Below are 20,403 nucleotides of genomic sequence, written 5' to 3' on the forward strand. Positions count from 1 at the left end.
AGGGAGTGCTCCGGTGCAACAGAATGGGATTATTATTATGTTAAGCAATAAGCAAACATAATGCTGCATTCTTAACATGTTATGACAAAAGGAGAGAAGCTAGTAGTCCCTGTGAAATCCCAAACAAATTACACAAGCAAGAAATTCAGTTAGCAATTTAACCCTGAATTATTACAGTTTTTTTAACATGATATTCAAACAATTAAAGTAGGTATATTCCCGACATCAGACCAATATAATAACTGGATTTCAAAATAAATACCTTGCAGACTGCACAGGTCTGTTTTGTGGTTTTTTTGAACAGACTCTGACATATTCCTTTTTGTTTGCATTTTCAATGAATTTCACATATACCCGTTTGTATTTTGTTTTTGCATCTCCAAAATATCCAAGATACTGGAGTGGGGAAAAAAAAGCAAAACAACACAAATATAAACATTTCTGTTCTCTTAAACATAGCCACTCAGAAGAACATTTTTAAATGCAAGTGCTAAAGAGGCAAGAATCTGGTCCCTCTACATGGCCTGAATGGTGTCAAAGGAATCAGGCTAGAAGTGGGAATCTGGCCCTGAATATAGTTTCATAGTAGCTAGAGTCGGAAGGGACCTAGGCAGATCATCTAGTCCGACCCCCTGCCTTAGCAGGAAAGAGCACCGGGGTCAGATGACCCCGGCAAGGTGCTCATCTAACTTCCTTTTAAAAATCCCCAGGCTAGGAGCCTGCACCACTTCCCCTGGAAGCTGGTTCCAGGCCCTAGCTGCCCTGACTGTGAAGTAGCGCCTCCTAATATCTAATCTAAACTTACCCTCCGCCAGTTTGTGACTGTTATTCCTGGTCACTCCTGGCAGCGCACGGGGGAACAGGGACTCCCCCAATACCTGCTGATCCCCCCTGACCAGTCTGTAGCAGGCCACAAGGTCCCCCCTTAACCTTCTCTTGTGGAGGCTAAACAGGTTCAGGTCCCGTAGCCTCTCCTCATAAGGCCTGCCCTGCTGACCCCTGATCATACGAGTGGCCCTCCTCTGAACTCTTTCCATATTGTCCACGTCCCTCTTGAAGTGTGGCGCCCAGAACTGGACGCAGTACTCCAGCTGCGGCCTGACCAGTGCCGCATAGAGGGGGAGGATCACCTCCCTGGACCTGCTCGAGATGCATCTGTGGATGCATGACAGGGTACGGTTGGCCTTCTTGACTGCCTCCCCACACTGCCGGCCCATGTTCATCGTGGAGTCAATGACGACTCCAAGATCCTTTTCCGTCTCCGTGCTGGCAAGAGGGGAGTTCCCCAACCTGTAAGTGTGGTGCCGGTTCTTCCTCCCCATGTGCAACACCTTGCACTTATCAGTGTTAAACCCCATCCTATTCTCATACAATGACAAGAAACTGTTCTTCTGATCAGAGTGGAGGGACCCCTGAATTAAATATTAGTCCTAAAGTTAGAGGGAATTTAGAAGAGAACATATATAGCCAAAATGCTACATTAGTTCAGTGATTCAGAACAGGACACCGTTTTTTCAGTGCCTTTATGTACAGTCAAAAAGTCATGTCCAATATGGTTTGAAAACAAACCTTCATACTTACACTATTGGTAGCAGCAAACTGTCTCTGTCCATCTCGCACTTCAGGAACAAACTTTTGTAACAAAGCTTTCTGAACTTTCCAAATAGCTGGAGGCTCTTTTCCCATTTGTAAAGAAACCTATAAAGACCAAAAAATATTAACTAAAAAATTACAGGAGTGTAGGTTGTAGTTCTGTTGGTCTAAGGACATAGGCAGACAAGGTTAAATTAAAAAATTATGCTGTTTTCTCTCCAGAGTTTACTATTTTCCCCCAAGTTTCTTTTATTATTATCTTTTCGTCGCATAAAAAAGAGAGAGAAAAACTGAAGAATCACACCAAATAGCAGAAGAAAGAACTTGCCAAAGTCTCTAGGGCCAGCTCCCTGCAGCAGCAGATATCCATAGTACCTGTGACATTACAGCATGATGCTTGCAGTAATGTGAAAACAGAGAGGTCGATACAAATTAGTGAACTGGATGAAGATTATATTTTCAGTTCAACTTGAGGCATCAGCAACAACTACCTGAAATTGATTATCTTGTCCATATATTTAATATAGCTCTTAAATATATTTAAACAAATTGTAATAATTATCACTAACTAACCATTGCAAGTCCTTTGTCTATAAGTACTGATCTATAAAGATTCTCATATTTTTAAGGAAATGGAATACCAACTTAAGGATGAATCTACGAAGATTAAGATCCAAAGGAGCCAGTAAAAAAAATTATGTAGACTTATGACATACTACATTTTAAAATTAGTAATACTTTCACTTACCCAACGAAGCTAGAAACAAAAATGATCAATGGAGCTTATTTAAAACTTGTATTCAATGGGGTCAGCAAATAGACAAGAGATGGAGACATCCAGGAAGGAATGATTTTGAAAAATTACATAAAAACTTAACCATCAAATGTGCTGACTATAAATAGCAGTAGTATTGGGAATGAACAGATGGGGAAAATGAAGCAGCAACAGAATCAGAAATGAAGAACAAATCTAATACAAGCATTTCTTTTCCTTAAAGTCTACAGATAAAGGGCTGTAGTGACTGCACATAGAAGCCATTCCTTGTTAGAGTAAGTAACAACAGGCTCCACCCCAAGAAAACAAACAAAACCCTCCAAACAGCCCAAAAGCACCAAGATACCTACTATTCCAACATCTGAAACTATCAATAAACAGGCTGCAGCTTGGCAGGGACAATAGTTTAGCTTGAAAACTTTAGCTCTTTTCTAAATGTTAAAAAATGCACTAGTTAACAGGAATCTTCTAGATCTTGGAACATTATTTCTATAAATATTTAACAGAGGGATTTACTTCCACATGCTTCATGTTTCTTCCCCCAAATTAGAAAGACAGCTTTAAAGCATAACGGTGACATCAACACAACGTTAGGGTATGTAGCAAATCATAATTTCTGCCTTCTGGTAGTTGGTTCACTGATGCTTATTTCATGGTATGTGCTGATAATTAATTCAAAACAAACATTTGGATTACCTTTAGTGCATCTATATCTTCAATCTTCACTACAAATTCATCACGTTCTCTGTACATGCCCTCTCCTCCACTGTCCGTATTCTCCTCATCAATATATCCTTCTATTGCAACAGATGCCTGTATTTTTGCTAACTGGTCTGAAGTCACACCATCCTGGCCAGCTACCTTTAGGGCTTCTGTTGAACTTGTTTTCTCCTGCATATTCTGAACATTTACAACAGGAGCAGTAGTGTGTGGAGATTCCTGCTTTACAGCAGCAGTAGTAGTGGCGGTGGTAGTGATGGTGGAGGAGGTACTGGTAGTGACAGCACTAGTAGCTGCCAACTTTTCAGTTTCTGAAGCAAAAAAATAAGCATCTGTTATACAAGTTATCAAGGACTAACACCATAAAAATAAATTATATTTATTTAATTTAATTGCATATATAATAAGTATAAAATATCTACTGAAGGCTTTAAGAATTTTGCTATAATTAAAACAACCAAGTTAATAAGCCCACAGTAAAACTTATTGTGAAAAAAAGTAACAGTTACAATTTAACTGTTACAATTTAATCTATGTATTTGCGAAAAACTGATGTTACATCTGTTGATACCTAGATATTAGGGTGACGGGCATCTTAGGATATAACACAAGTTACAGATATGACCAACAGAGAAATTTTGTACAAAAGTGCCACACAAATTCATACTTTGGATGTTACTCGCTTCCAGCCTGCTGACACACAATTTTCTATTGGATAAGGAAAAGCAAATGTCCATCATGTATAACATAGAATCTAAAATAGATATAAACATATACTTTTTATGTGGCAAGGGCCGGGACACTTGCATTTTGTAAACTGATACACTGGTGGTTCCAGAATACATTATGAGAGAGTTCCAAAGCTGTCATAATATAATTTAAAACAAAATTTTAGAGCCGTGCCTTGAGAATTAATGAAAAGCCACGCTTGCTTTAATACCAATCTGCTAAACCATATCACTTAGCAAACTGAGGTCAAATTTTGAGAGAGAGCCATTTTTGTTTTATGCAACTATTGAACATATTGTAAGAAATGTTTAAGTATACAACACTTATAAAAATGAACAAGTTAACTTGATATGTATATTATTAGATCCTTATTATTAACAGAAACATCCAGTATTGGAGAAATTGTAACAAAATGTACAAGTAAAATTAAAAATAATGTGAAATGTAGTTATAATATGTTTCATGACTGCAAATACATATTCCTTTAATGCAAAATCTGGTATACAGTATTGTCTCAAATAGGTCTACAAATTTCTCCAAGAATAACATTTAAGTCAGTGCTGCATTACCAATGGTAGCAGGGCTATATATCAATTCTTAAATTTTCAAATTTGTACATTAGGGTTGCGTGAAGCTCTGGGTGCCGATCTGATTTGGAGGCGATTTGACCTGATTTGGCAGCCGAATCTTCGAATTTGAATGGAATCAGAAGACCAACAAAAAGATCTGAATCAATTCCAAGTTGTCTGAATTGATTAGGAAAAGATTTGGAAAGCTTTGGAGATTTGGGCAGTCCGTGCTTGCAGCCGCAGGGAGCTGGACCCGGACTCTGCACCAGTAAGTGGGGGGTGGAAGCCATGTGGGAACCCCTGCCAGACTCCATCCCCCGCCCACTGTCCCAGCCTCCCCCTGGCCCATGGCTGCCCTGCAAGGCTCAGCTCCCGGTACTTAAAAAGCCCCACACTCACCGGCTGCTGCAGCAGCCATCAGGGCTTCTGAGGACTCATGGCAGAGCCCCACACAGCGCGGGGCAGCAGGAGGCAGTGAGGATCACCCACTTGCATAGCAGGAGCCGGTGAATGTGGGACTTTTTTTTTTTTTTTTAAAAGAGCCAGGACCTCAGAGAGCAGACAGGAGAGCTCATGACAGAGCCCCCCACACAGCACAGGGCAATGGGGATCACCCCCCTGCTTGACAGCAGCTGGGCTTTTTTTCTTTTTTTAAAGAGCCGGGAGGCTGGGACTGGGCAGGGCAGCCACTGACGGGGCTGGGAGAGCAAGTGGGGGATGGGGCCTGTTTGATTCGGAGAGTCGGCCAATTGGGCAGTGGCCAAATCTCCAAGTCAGATTCGGCAGAATCAATTTGGGACAGTGATTCAAATCACTGAATTGAATCACTGTTCCCCAAATCAGCCAAATCCGAAGCAAATACTAGCTGCTTTGCACAGGACTACTGTACATACTTAAGTCCAGAAAGCAGGTGCACAATTGTACATGTACAAGGGAACCAGTACCAACTCTGCATGACAAACACATTGCAGGGAACAGACTATATTGTTATAATTGTCTTATACAACATGCAAACGCTCCTGTATACAGTGAATCCAAAATGTATACTCATGAAACTGGCAGTACATGTATGCACTGCATCTTCATACATAGTAATGTCCTATTAAGTCATATGTATTAAAAATAGAAAATAGTGGAGGAAATATGTTTACAATAATGCATTCTCTGCGTTTCTTAGAACCAAGTTCCATCTGTTCAGCAAAGACACTTATTTATAACTTAATGGTACTCTAAAACGTACTTGACTTTAAAAAAAAAATGTTTATAGTCTTTGGCTAGAAGTAATTTTATATAGGAGGAATAGGAGGTATCAAACTATGACACCTATTTTAACATTCCAAAAAATATCATTTTCATATTAAAAAACAAACAAACAACCAGAAACTTGCAATGAGAGAAATGGATTATATAAAACTCTTCTACTCTGTCACTCAAATATGGAAACTATAATGAATCCGTGTAAAACAAACAAAACAGTAGTTTCTTCTGTACTAAATAAATAATACAAGAAATCCTTAAGTAGCAATATTAATGATTATATTGATAGTTGGAAATAGATTTTGGGGCTGTTTTATTTATCATAACAAAATGTACCCATCGGAGTAAAAATAAATCAATATAAATCAGGAATGATTCACACTGAAAGAATTAAATTTAAAATCGCACACCTGAAGTGGGGCAGTTTTGTGTGCATCTGAATTTGGACAAATACTTTCATTAAGTACATTACATAAACACATGTACACACACTTACCAAAACAGACTTACCAAAATATTCTTTTAATAAATATGTGCAGTGGAAATCACTTTTAAATCATTAACTATTTTTTCTACCACTTAGAAGATACTAGATGATATGGCACAAAGAGACCAGGATTCTATTATAGGGATGTCAAACATCTGGCTTACCAGGCTACCAGTGGGCCCAGGTAATTTGGCAGGGTGGCCAGCAGTGGGTGTGGCCTAGCAGAGAATCCAAAGCGCTGGGCCCCAGTGGACAGGACTATTGGCAGTAAGGGGGGCAGTTGAGCAAGAGGGCTGTGAGAGATGGTCCTTGGCTGCCCTGTGGCCACGTCTTGCCACTGCTTGTGTATCTTCACCACAGCAAGCATCTGCTTGGCCTGAAGTACAATTGGCCCCACTGCCACTGCAGTGGGCACAGCCTGCATTGTAGCCACCACCATGGCTGCTGTCACTGTTCCTAGAGTAACCACTGCAACTACCTCATTCCTCAGGCTGGATCCAGCTTGTGAGGAGCCCCATGCTCCGGATCTGGTCCAGGGTAAAAAGCGAGCTTGACACTGATGCTCTACAGCTAGTAGAATGGAAGGAAATACTGCCAACAGCTGTCTGGCACTCTCAAAACTACCTACACATGATATCTGAGACTAGGTTTATATGAAGCAAGGCTAATACCATGCAGTGATATGCAAGTTAGCTTTGCACATGGTAGTTCCAGAACTGGAAGTCCTGCTTCTCAGCAAAACTCATTGATCTGGGTGCAGCGCTGTGCTAGGCTACATTGCTTCTGATTCTAGATCTAGCAAGCACAGAATTAACTCAGGGTATTATGGAACTGCATTATACCATATCAATATGCAGCGTACAATCCAAATTCACGCTATACAAATGCATACTTTGAGCATACTTTATATAAAGTAACAAAGAATTACTGAATATATCATACAACTAGAAAAACTGACTTGGCTTATTTTTATAGAGAGTATCCCTGTTAATTTAGGGGATATCTGGATATGTGTTTAGTATGTTACTAAAGAACAGCACCTATCATAATTTTGCTCACTGAAAAGGTCATTAGCTTCCTCTACACATATATTAAACATACTGTATGTATATTATATGCATGAAAATTTAAGAGAAATTAAGTAACACAGAATTATGTGCTGTATAAAAACTTATCTTAGTAATAATTAGGTTTTTTAGTAATATCTGGTATTTTCCAAACTTCAAAAATCCACCAATCACCCAGGCCCCAAAGATTCGTGCCTGACCACTCCTCTAAGAAAGAAGCACTGAAAATTTCTTCCTGTAGCCAGTAAATTGTATAGCTCTTCTCTTTGCCAGAGGTGCTGCTGAACGTGACCCAAGGCATTTGTTCTCCCAACTACGTACCGTCTATGAGGTATTGCTCCCAAACTAGAAGACTGACCCAGGTTCTATTAGATGTCTCTGGCAAGGAAGGACTACAGTTTAAAGTGAAATATTTAGAAGTAAAAAATATGGTTTAATATCAGTATAACTGCAAAGGGTAGAAGAAATGCCTACTGATCGCATTAAAAAAGATTACTTACAAGAAGTCAAAAGGAGTGGAACTCCAAAGCAAATGTTTACTATTTACAGTACCAACCTTTAAGGGGTCGGGTAAACGCTGATGAACACATGACAACTTAGGAGATCCTAGTTGTCCTAGAGATCCCAGATAGTGCATTTTCTCTTTTCTGTAAATGAATATGTGAAGGACTTCTGTATGAAAGTCTGGCCAAGCATGACTTGAGAGACCTCCTGACTAGCATTTGAAAGTGGATGCATGTTACTTTGTAGGTGCAATGCAGTCCCTGATGCATGAAACTGGTCCTGGAATCTTAAGATGATGTCTTGACAGAGAAGGTGATCTCACTTTCAGCACTCACTGCTATTTTCCTTGTCAAGCAGAGGAAATTGTTCACAAGGCCCTGCACAGTGTTACTACAATGACTGCAGGGGTATCTGAAGAATGCCTTCCTCTACTGTGACAGTGTGCCAACTTGGGTCTTTGTTCCTTGGGGTCAAGTAGGGGGAGTGGGGCCTGCCTTGAACTCTCTTACACTAACAAGGAGCAATTAGGGTCCTGGTGAGGACAAAAATACTCAAATTACATCTGTAAAATGAGACAGGCAGCCACAGCTGGGGGGCGGGGGAAGAAAGCAGTGCCAAAATAATCAGTGCTGCAAAAGTGATGCAGCGGTGACCAAGAAACCAATGCTGATGTACTCAACATCAAGGGACAAATGTGGAGACACCCCATACTGACAAAATGAACATAACAGACAGCCTGCAGCTGTGAGATCTAATGCACAGGTCTTGGAGCTAAATTAAACTGATACATCAAAACACCAAATACACCTAAAGCTGGGAGAGGGCTCAAGGCATCAAAGCTTACACATCATCATGTCTGTCAAAGTGGTGAGATGAGTCACGAGACTCATGGGTCCACTTCTTCCCTCTCACCTGAAAGGAAGAAATACAATCCTTCAAAAAGATCCCTATGCAAGCCAATGCTTTTGACATCAAAGCGGTCAACTGAACTAATGGTGGCGAAAAGAACTAATTTGGGAGAATGCAATCAGGATGTTGAAAAACCTTCTGGAAGATAACTTAATTCAACTTCAATATCAGTACCAACAGATGAGATGACAAAGTCAAGTTCCATGTACTCAAGTTCCTGGAAATCCTTTGCTTGTTAATTTCGGTTTCAACAAATCAGGACAGTTACAGACACAGACTTCTCTAGAAGATCAGTACTGGGTTCAGATGCCTTCACAGCCATCTCCAATCAGTGGAAATGAATGGTGAAATTAATAAGTCCTTTATGCTGCCAGAAAAAGCCAAGTACAGGCAGTCCTCGGACTTACAACACAATTGGTTCCTCAAAACTGCATCGTAAGTTGAAACGTTGCAACTTGGAACCGATTTTTCCATAGGAAACAATGTTATAAATGGGGGATTGGTTCTTGAACCAAGGCCCCATACCCTATTTTCACCAAAAATAACCCAGAATTTTGTACTCAATCAATTATAGATTAGTAGTATAGCTACAATAATGTATTTCTACTATAAATAGCAATCATATTGATTTGGAAGGACTTCTTTGAGGTGACTGTGCTGGACTTTTTGAAGGGCTCTTGGCTGGAGTCTTCTCAGTAGTACTGGCTGCAGCTTTTTCTGGAGACCTGCCTTCTTTCTTAAAGAAAGCGTCCAAGGAAGTTTGGACAGATATTCTCCAGGGAGATGGGCAACGCAGTGAACTTGTTCGCTGGTGAGACATCAGGTCACATCAAACATTGTAAAGTCAAAACTGATGTCAGAAAGTTGAAACAGGGTGTCAATTTACAAGCGCTGTAAGTGTGAAGTGTTGTAACTTTAAACGTTCTAAGTGGAGGACTGCCTGTACATGGATTATAATTTGAAATGCGACATGTTTCCCATCTCTTACAGAAGAGATGTCAAAAAGAGCTGGCCCTGAGGGCTGGATGAAGGACACAGGGCCAGGTCTGCAGGTCAGATGGAGCCATCATGCAGGGCCAGTCCAGTGCAGATGCTGCGTACAGCATGTGCCCTGAACTGGCCAAGTGTGCTGTTTGCGGTGTGTGATGGCCCTAACCCCACAAAATATATGCAGGCCAATCCAGGGCACACACTACACGCAGTATATAGGACTGGTCTGAGACTGCATGTCGGATCCTTATGAGCCCAGCTCTCCTTATGGGCCCAGCTCTGTGCACTGGATCCAGCATGCACCACTAGTCTATGGGCTTGATCCAGACTGGCCCCAGATCCAGACATAGGTACTGCATATAAAACATGTCCCACATGCTGTGTGCAGCGTGCTAGCTCCAGCTTGGTGCAGCACATGGGTCAGTCCAGGGCACACACTGAATGCAGTGTCTAAGCCAGACAGTCATGGAGTCTGTGGGCCTGATTCACTATGTGCAGGCCACACCAGATGGACCAGGGCTGCTGCATTTTACAAGCAGCAGGCAGTACTGCAGGCCAGAAGATATAGCTCTGTGGGCTGCATCTTTGATGACTCTGTTTTATAGAAAGAGTCAAATCGCAGAACCTGAGAGAGCTGGTCTCAAGCATAAGTGAAGAAAACAGCAGCAAAATGGGGAAGGATCAAGGAAGCCATGAGGACTAGACATTAGCAAAAGCTGAATAATAAAAAATATTTATTTGGGCTCAGTGAAAAAATAAGTCTCCTCTTATACCTCTTTGGATGAGTGCATAAAGACCTAGGTAAAATACATACAGCCTTACATACTAGCCTAGAATACTACAGCCTGTGGTTTGAGCTAATGGGTCAAGGGCATATGACATCAACTACAGGGAAGATCCATGCAGACCATATTAGACCAAAGGGAATTCTTCTATATGCATCAATAGGCTTTGATAGTGTATTGAATGCACGGAATTCACAAATAATTTTTCAGGCAATAGTTTTTGTGGCACTAAAATCACACATTTTGAAAGAGAATCAAGAATTGTTTGGCTGAGAAGCCAAAAGCTGCTGCATATTTGGCAGTGGCAATAAAAGGATTTTGTGTGAACTTGCTGAGAGTGAGCAAGCTGCTCTATGCTGTCAACTTTTAGCTGTGACTCCAAAAAATTTCTCTCTCTCCATTCTGCCTTCCCAAAACAAGGTGCATCTTATTTAGGGGAACATTACATGTGAGAAAATACTGTAAAATGTTTGACAACCATTGATCCTTCTAGATCATGATGTATGCACAAAAGGTCACCCAGACCTTCAATGGATTGCCTAGGCAGGAGTGGGGTTTTGTTTGTTTGTTTTTTTAAGGAATGGAGGCTGCCCAGACCTTCAACATAAAATGTAACTAAGAAAAAAAGCATGTAGTTTGTTGGCAATAATTCAAAGGGAAGCTGACAAGAATTCTACAATGTGTAATATTAAGTTAATGCATTAAATGTATCAATGTATTAAACTGAGAAGTTGAAAAAAAATTGTGAAACAGGTATACACCGCACCATTATCACCAACCAGGCAATCACAGTGCAGCTGATTTTTGATTGCTGACATACAGACAGACTCCCTACTTTCAAAGTACTGGATAAAAATAGGTCCTCAGAAAGTCACTGTACAATATATGTTTTTAATTGTTCTCTTTTCTATGACTATCACTGAAAGAATCCATGCAATCCATCAAGACAGATCTGAATCTTTTCTGAAAGCAACCCTTAATGATTTCTTTTTTGACTGAATTTCTTTAAAACCATTTTTAAAATTATCACTGTTGAGGTAATGAAGACTTATAGGAAAAACTACATCTACAGTTTTGACTTATAAAACAATAGAATCAACGATGGTTTAATTGAATAAGAGTTTCTTCAATTCCATGCCAAAATCATCCTTTAATACATCAGATATATATATGGATCCATTTTTGAAACAGCATGAAAGGATTTAGCCATACACTTACCAAACTGAATAGTACTCATATGTTTTAGTATGACCTAACAAACTTTTTTTTTCAAAAAAAAAAAACAACTCCAAGACAAAAAGATTTAAAATTAAAGCAAAGTTCACACCAAAGTACAGAATTATGTTGCAATGTAAACACTTGAAATAATTTATTTTACCTGATTTGTTCTTTTTGTCAGAATTATCATCCAAAGCTGATAAAGCAGTGGAGATGCTTTTCTGAAGATCATGGTTACCTCCTACAGAATCATCTTCATCAGAAGAAAATGTAGGCAATGTTTCCAAATTTTTCTTAAGTTCTTCATCAGCTTTTTTGGTTGGACTTTCACTGCCTACCTCAACAGACACAGGAGCTGCTGCTGGTTGTGGTTTTGAAGGTGGGTGGGGGCAAGGGGCACGGACTATCTGGGTAACTGGTCGTCTAGTCCTGTTAGGCATTCGTACAGCAGGAGCAGAAAACTGTTGCCTAGGTCCAGATTTCAGAAAGTCTAAAAAAGATCCAATGAATCCAGTTTTGACTTCTGGTTGTTTTTCTTCCACTTCTTTGATTTTTTGCCTCATTTTTTCTTGATGTTGGTAAGTGTCATAACAACACTCGGAAATAGGAGAAGAATATGTTAGGCATATATCAGTTCCTCTTGAATTCTGACGTTTACACTGCCCACTTTTTTTCAGTTGTTTCTGATTTACATTGTCATCTTCTACAGCATTTTTAATTTGGCCTTTTCCTTTATTTTTCTTCTTCTGCAAGCTATCTTGAGTTAAATCGTGGTTCTCCTCTTCAGTTTTATTAACAATTCCATCCCCTTGATGCGGTACAGGTATTGACTGCAATGGTCCTTTAGCCTGGTTACCTGCTACACTGCCATCATGACCACCCATATTAAAATCATTATCTGATGCTGCGCTCTCTTCACTTAGACTCCTACCACTTGAAACAAATTCTGGGTCTCTAGTGGTCAGTGCACCTTCAACCGGGATATCATTATCTTCCTCAGATTCATGATTAATGCTAGACTGTTTCTTAGCTGTGCTAGAACTTTGCTCTTGCTCCTGCTGACTAGGTCCAAGGGTGGGGGAGGTCATTCTACTTGGTACATTTTGATCAGAAGTCTCAATATGCTGTTGATCAAGGTTCACATTTTTTGGCTGTATTGCAGACATAGCTGTAAGATTTAGAGTTATTTGGCCTCCATTTAGGGAAATGTTATGTAGGCTCTGTGGTTTCCCAACTACAGTGGGTGAGGAACTGAACCCAGTAGACACATGTCTTACATCTATTGACTGGAATTGAGATTTGGAATTTTCACCATTTTCAACAGATTGTATTTCTTCTTCATTAGATGTTGATTTAGCAAATTCAGATGGTGTGACCCCACAAGCTGCTGCTGTTGCTGCCAAGATATCATCTACGTTGGACAATATATTCCTCTCATCAGTTAGAAGCATGGACTCTGGGAAACATATTGAACCCAGAGAAACAAACTGATTCTTTGAATCATGTTGATTTGGTTGAGTAAAATGGTCTTTTGTTGTCAAATGCTGCTGCAGGGGTTTTGAGGACTCAGAGATGTCCATTTTCATAACTTCTGAATTTTGAGGATGAAGCTGTTGCTGAGAATGACCCCCGTTACTTTGAATTATATGACCATCTATTTGAAGGAACGGATGTGCTACCTGCTGAGGACTCTGTATTCGTTGCACTTGTGGAGATGCCTTTGCTTGTCCTAAACCTGACTGCAGTATTGACTGCTGAAGAATTTGTAAGTCACAGGCAGAGTCCAGAAGTACCTGTGCACTGGGCAAACACAACTGATTGCTATGCCTCAAAGCATGAGCCTGAATGTGTTGTGATGTGCTAACAACTTGACCCTGCTGCTCTTGGGTCTTATTTTCATGTACCTTATGCAATAGAGCATGTTGCTGGTTTAGTTCTTTAGCACTTGCATTTACTTGTGCTGCTTGCATTAAATCAGCTGCCTTTTTAATGTCATGGCTTACTACATTAGTGATATGGCCAATCTGTTGAGAAAGCTGTGCAACAGAATTAATCATTCTTTCATCTTTTTTTGACCCTTGTAAAGTAAGTCCAACAACTTGATCTTCAAGACGAGAATTACTTCTGATTACACTTTGAGAATATCTGTCATCTGCCTTTGAGACCCTGTAGGCTGTATCCTGAGCACTGATTTCATCATCAGTCAGCCGTTGAGTAGAAGATTCAAGAGAAGCTTGCTGTTGTAATGCCTGTAAATCTTGCATTGACAATTCATCATCATCTTTTGATGAAGCATACAAGTTAGAGTCAGATTTCCTTTTAACATACGATTTTGTATCTGAGGAAGATCTATTGTTCTGCAACGTCTGTGAATGAGCTGGGGAGGCAAAAGGAGGGGACTGAACAGCTGGTAAAAACTTTTGAGATTGCGGAGAAGACGATTCTTGTGGCTGAGAATTCTGAGAAGTCTGTAGTGAAATATAGTTCTGGCTTGGACTTGAGACTGACAGATTTTGAATACGAGGAGAGGAAGAAAATGGAAGAGATGGTGATGTTAATGTTAAGGGTTGCCCTGAAGTATAGCTTTCTGAAGGACTAACAGCTGACAAAACTTGTGATTGAGATGAATAGTTAACCTGTGATTGGCTAACAGGAGATAAACCCTGAGAATGACTAGAAGAGTAGCTCTGAGACTGGCTAACTGAAGAAAGATCCCTCGTTTGCCCAGAATAGTTCTCATTTGGAACTGAAGTTAATACCTGTTGTTCTGAGGAGTAACTTAGTGTCTGAGTATCAGAAGTTATAGCTTGTGATTGCGCAGAAAAAGTCAAAGTTTTATATATTGAAGGCAGCTTCTCAACCTTGCTGGATGAGAAATCCTGTGAAAGACTGACTGATGGCACATTCTGTGATGGCGTTGAAACATAATTTTGGGATTGGCTAACTGACAAAAGAGTTGGTAGCTGTGCTGTGGAATATATTTGTGCTTGGCCTGTTATCACAGAACTCTGGTTTTGTGCAGTTTTGAAATAGCTTTGGGTCTGCACAGGGGGTGCTACATTTTGAGGTTTAGGGGTCTTGGTTGACCTTGGTGGCTGCTTCGTAGAACAGTTTTTTGCTTTTGCTGTGGAAGCGGGTGGGAAACCAGGTGAAGGAATTGCAGATGTATAAGACTGAGCAAGTTCCACTGAAACTTGAGAATGAGAAGTCTTCTGTTGTGGTCCTCCATTGCTCACCTGAGTAGCATCTCCAACTGGACTGCAGGACAATGCTGACTGCCTGGATGTATCCTGAAAATTAACTCCACTTGTATTTGATAAATAACTATGTAAGGAATGCTGTGAACTAGTCAGTTGTGCCTGCACAGGCTGCGTATTTGAAGGCCTCTGATGGTGTTTAATAACACTACATTCTCGCTGAAATGCTCTATCAATGGATGCAGTGGAACCAGTAAAGACAGATGTACTATATGCCTGAGAGACCTGTTGAGCTCCTCCCAGTGTTGAAGGCAACAAAGTAAACTGAGGTTGCAAGAGATGAGGTGCAGATTCTTGAGCAGAACGATAGGTTGATGACTGAGGTGGAACACTAGTACTTAAAACAGAGCTGCCTAGGCGCTCAAATGTCAAAGCAGTTGGAACTGTGCCTTGTGAAGTCTTGATTTGTAATAATGGGTCATGAGCAGTTAAAAGACCATTCGATGTTGCACTGAAAGTTGCATCTTGAAGTGTAAGAGATGGAGTAGTAACAAAGCTTCTACTGCTGAAGGAGTTTGGATGCTGATAAGCTGATAAAGCAGATGTTGGTGGAAATGTTCCAGAGGCTGGTAATGCTCCAGTAACAAACAGTTCTGTGGGTGTTGAGGAATGCATGCCTGAAAAGAGAAAGAGAGAGGGGGAACACAAAAAAGAAAGTAATATTTTATACTTTTTACATACTTAAAACAAAATGATCTATAAACCCTTTCAAACATACCATCAGATTCAATGTTCCTACATGAAATAAATGCAGTATTATCACTATATTTACACAGATGCATTATACAACGTTTGTCCCAACATACAAATGAAAATACAGAAACATGGGCATTTATGGTCTAATTTTTCCAAGATGGAGTTCAATTTTTTCAAGTCTCAACTCCACTGAACTCCTTCAGTGAGCTGCCAACAAAAGGCAAAACAAAAGGCAAATTGTGGGTGCAAAAATTCTCAAAGAGAGAAACTAGGTTAGAAATCCCACACTTTCAGATATATTTTTTCCCCTTATTTAAAAGAATATCTTCCCCAGATAGCACTAATCCAAAACTCTGGGCACCTTGGATCTGCATTAGAAAAACAAACCAAAGAAACTACACATATAACACCATAGGGAATTTTACAAAACAGAAATCAAAGCCTTATCATTTCTCTTACCCATATACCACCCCCTAACTAATCAAACAGCAGAACAAAAGTACTGAAAAACCCCTGTATTACGTGTGCCAAGCAAGTACAGACTAAGTTGAGGTGACTACCGTTCACAAATTGCTGGGCCACGGAGTGTAAAATGTTTTGGTCTAGTAAATAAAATTTACACTGCACTCTTAAGAGATGAGATTTTATATATTTATAGCAAAATATTCCTTGTGGCAGCTTTTAAAATTTATGAACGCTTACGTCCTTTGTTGAATGTGTTTTTTTAGAAAAGGGGATTTTTACATCAAGTTATAGAAAAGATACGCACACTTACATGCCACCTGTATGTTATAACATGGTATAAAATTCTATGGCATCCACAAGATAATGACTATCAGAACAAAAGTCTTGGCATTACCTACTTGCAGACTTGTACTTCATCATCTGCTCTTAACTGATATAAGGATATTTGTTAATAAACCAAAAATTCCATATAATTGTAATTATAACATAATTATGCAAATTTGCTCAGTTAATTCAAGTCTAGCTATAAAATTACTTGTCTTACTCTTCATTTATACTTCCCATATAGCATCTTCCACTAAAGAAACTCAAAGATTTATGAACAATTGATGAGACTTCCTAACCTCCCTAGGAGTCAGAACAGGTGCAGGCAATTATTTTGGGCAGAGGGCCACTTACTGAGTTTTGGCAAGCCATCGAGGGTCACATGACAGGCAGCCCAGGGCAGATTAATATTAATTTTCTAAATTTTTTAGGGGCCCGGCAGGCTGGATAGAATGGGCTGGTGGGCCACATCTGGCCCCCAGGCCTCATTTTGCCCACCTCTGAGTTAGAAACTACTACTATTCCTAATTTAGAGGTGGTGGATAGAAGCAAAAACTGGTGAAGTCTCACAGGAATCTGTGGCAAAGCTAAAAAACCTAGATGCTATTATCAACTTTCAGTACCTTTTCATGAGATTAACCTACTGTATTTACCTGAATCCACGATGACTTCTAATTTAAGATGACACCCCGCAAGATGTCTATACATGGACACTTATAAATTTGTTATAGTTTTCCATATATAGAATCTAATTATTGGAGGGTCACCTTAAATTTGCACCCCCCCCCCACTACTATACACAGCAGCAGGGAGACAAGCAGTAAAGAAAGCAGTGGCAGAGAGGGAGAAGGGGTAGAAGGCCACCACACCTTACCCTCAACCCCCACACCTTACCCCTACCATCATTTAACCACCCCACCACCAGATGCCTCTCCCCCTAGGCCTCCCACACCTCCAATTGCCCCCCACCCCCCAAACACACATGTTCCCTACCCTAACCACTGCTCTAGCTCCAGCTCCAATTCCAGCACAGGGCATGGAGCATTCGGTGTCTCCAGCCCTGGCCAGATTACAGCAGCAGCTCTGGCCCACGGCCCATGTTGGCACCAGACCAGGAGCTGCTCTGCTGATGATCTTCCCTAACGCACCCATGTCCAGTCTCTCCTGCACTTCCCGCCCCACACCATGCATTCCCTCACTGCATACTGTGTGCTATCCCCCACCATCCACTCTTTCCCTGCTGCACAAGCCACCTCAAGTTGCCCTGGCTAGGCAGCAGTGATAGCAACAGCTCCTGCCCCAGCATTGGCCTAAGGCTGGCAGTGGTGGCCTTTCTGGCCCATGGTCTGCATTGTAACAAGGGGAAAAAAAATCATCATGGATTCAAGTAAATATGGGTCTTTTGGTTGTTTTGTTTTTGTTTGTTTGCTTTTACACAAACAATGAAAGCCCATATGAATTAACAAAATTTCTTATTTAAAATCTAGGCAATGAGTCAAATTAACTCACTGGCCTGGCCCCTCAGATATCAAATGCCACGTTCCAAGTGACCTTCATGAGCTTACACATATGATTCATGTAGTTCAAGCATTTTCAATTCAGTATCTAAGAAGAAAACAGCTATGTACTTTGGGTCACCATTCAAAAATAAGAATCCATACTAAACAGGACACCTGTTGTGATACAACAGATAACCCTGTAAATAAATCCTATTTATAATTTAAATAATCTCACTCTTTTCCCAAAGAATTTTTTCCAAATTCTTAAGTTCCTACAGCATGCTTTTAAAGCTTGATTTCAAAGTTTTTTAAACAGCATCAGCTGCAACAACTCTGGAGCCCTTAGCTGCCCTTTCAGTGAACAGAAATTAGATCCAAGTTACTGAATAATTTCCAAGATGTTTTTCATTTCACATTGTAGGATAGCTATATTGGTTCTTCCAGACAGACTAAGATAAAAACTATTTTCACATAATATTGGTTTCAATGCCAAATTTAAGTGTAGCTAGATTCTTTTCCAGGTCCACACCTTCTATAAAATGAGAATAAAAGCACACAGAAAGTAAAAATATTTAATCATGAAACTAATGTATTTTGATTTTAATTTTGCATGTTTATGGGTCCTCAACTGACCCTTCTTTTTCAACTTAAAACTCTTCTTAACATTGAGGAAAATGCAGGGCCAAGTGTGGCAGCACCACCTTATTACTGCTGCCATTTCTTAAAAGAGGAGCTGTTGAATCAGAAAGGAAAAGTAAAAACTTATGCTTGCCTTCCCCATTAAGAATCAAACACACCAGGAGAAACACACCCCAACCATCCTTGAAAATCACCAGGGAAATACAGGAGGGAACAAACAGTCTGTGCGCTGATCCCTTCTCTCCCATGTCCCCCAAAAATCTGAGTGCGAGAGATGTGTACAGATTTCCAAAATACATATGCATTACTTCAAACAAGTAATTTGGAGTTAAGTGAGAGAAGCTATTTTCTCTCCTAGCATTTCTGCAGAAGAGATGGAAGAGTCGACCCTCCAAAAATGGCAGAGGTAGCTGAGGGACATGGAGACAGAAGACAAATATCAGAGGACCATGGCAAAAAAGCTCAAGGTATTGCTTGCTCTTAAATTAGTCCTCTGGACAATATGCTCAATTCTTTCCACCATTACCTGGCAGTCCCAGTAGCTCAGGGTTAGTTTCACTATCATCAGATCATAGAACTTGCAGGAAATCTCCCCCTCCCCAAACGTACTTTGCCTAATTATGATGAGATGAGAAGAGGTGCTCCTCTCAGGAGACAACTGCAGATGTAGGAATGGGTTGTCACCTATTTTAAACACTACCAGCTGAACAGCATCAGGGCTTTTTTCTATCTCAGTCTGAACCCAATGCAGAATGTTTTCTTCTTGCTGCCCAAAAGAATTCTGGGGAGAATGAGAATTAGGTAATTGTCCTATTGACTTTTTTGGGTTGCTCCCCTTTGAGGCAAAAGCAGCTGCCTCATTTTCAAACAGCCCCAGTTGTTGTGGCTCACCCTATACACTGTTCATTAACTTTCTTGAGCAGCACATGGAGCTTCTGCAACACCATTTTTAAAAGTTCTAACTCCACATATATCATGGAATCCAAGATTATTCTTGAATTTTAAGAAAGCATATTACAGGAAACAGTCATAGGGAGGGGTCTGAGAAAGAGAGTTGCTAGGTTGTATGGATAGCGTAGTTGAAAATTCCTGACTGGCTGCTTACAGACATTAAAGCAAAAAAACCCAACCCCTGCACTTTACCAGAAAGAGCAGCACATTAGTTCAACCTGGCTCCACAGCATCTGTATATATCAGATGCTTTTTTTTTTTTTTTTTTTTTTGGGGGGGGGGAGGGGGGCCTTTAAAACCATCAAAGAAGCCCCACTGAAGCGCCCCATCTATACAGATGTTGGGGGAGCCGGTTCCAACTAATGCGATGCCTCTTCCAGGCATGCGTTGGGCTTGGTGTGAGAATGCGCTGAGTTTTAAGATTTGTTTTTTTGTTTTATTTTTACATCTGTAAGCAACCATTAAATGGTAACTTATTTATTCTAAATTGTTAGTGTAAAAAGCTCCAAAGAGATGCTAAAAGTATAAATTAAATTCACTGGAGAAAATTATATTTTTGTGTTCCTCAAACCAGGATATACAAGAGGGAGGAATGGAAAAGAAGAAAAAGAGAAAAGGAAAATACAACTGCAGAAAGAGGGAGAAAAAAAATGGAAACTAAGCATAGAACATTTTTTAAATTGCTGGAGAGATTCAGTGTGGCTGCAGTGACAATTTTTTTTTATTATTAGCTATACCATACAATCACAGGGTTACACAGGAGCATAAACAAATCAGGAACACAATCCCAAAAAAGTTTCAGAAACATTGATCTGAACAATTTTTAAATACTCAGAACTTTTTGGAATAAACTTTTATAGATTTTGCTCATATTCTTCAATGAGCACTACCAAATTCAAGTTTGGTAACATTCAGATTTTAAAACAAATGCCAGGTTTGGTTTTTTTAATGCAAAAAAGTAAAAGATTA

General features: G+C 40.1%; 1 protein-coding gene across 1 annotated transcript in view; it reads right to left on the minus strand.

Moving 5' to 3' along the window:
• The window catches only part of QSER1 (glutamine and serine rich 1), a 77,977-nt gene that overhangs the window by 20,863 nt on the left and 36,711 nt on the right, over positions 1-20,403 (minus strand). Inside the window, exons 4-7 of the mRNA XM_090032785.1 lie at positions 11,764-15,477; positions 3,065-3,399; positions 1,582-1,698; positions 263-396 (exon numbers count right to left, since the gene is read on the minus strand). Of these exons, the coding sequence (XP_089888911.1) occupies positions 263-396; positions 1,582-1,698; positions 3,065-3,399; positions 11,764-15,477 (4,300 nt within the window). The remainder of the gene's footprint in view (positions 1-262; positions 397-1,581; positions 1,699-3,064; positions 3,400-11,763; positions 15,478-20,403) is intronic.

The sequence above is a fragment of the Crocodylus siamensis genome, chromosome 2 (genome assembly GCF_052110815.1).
Source record: "Crocodylus siamensis isolate JL-2025a chromosome 2, ASM5211081v1, whole genome shotgun sequence".
In the NCBI taxonomy this organism is placed as follows: Eukaryota; Metazoa; Chordata; order Crocodylia; family Crocodylidae; genus Crocodylus; species Crocodylus siamensis.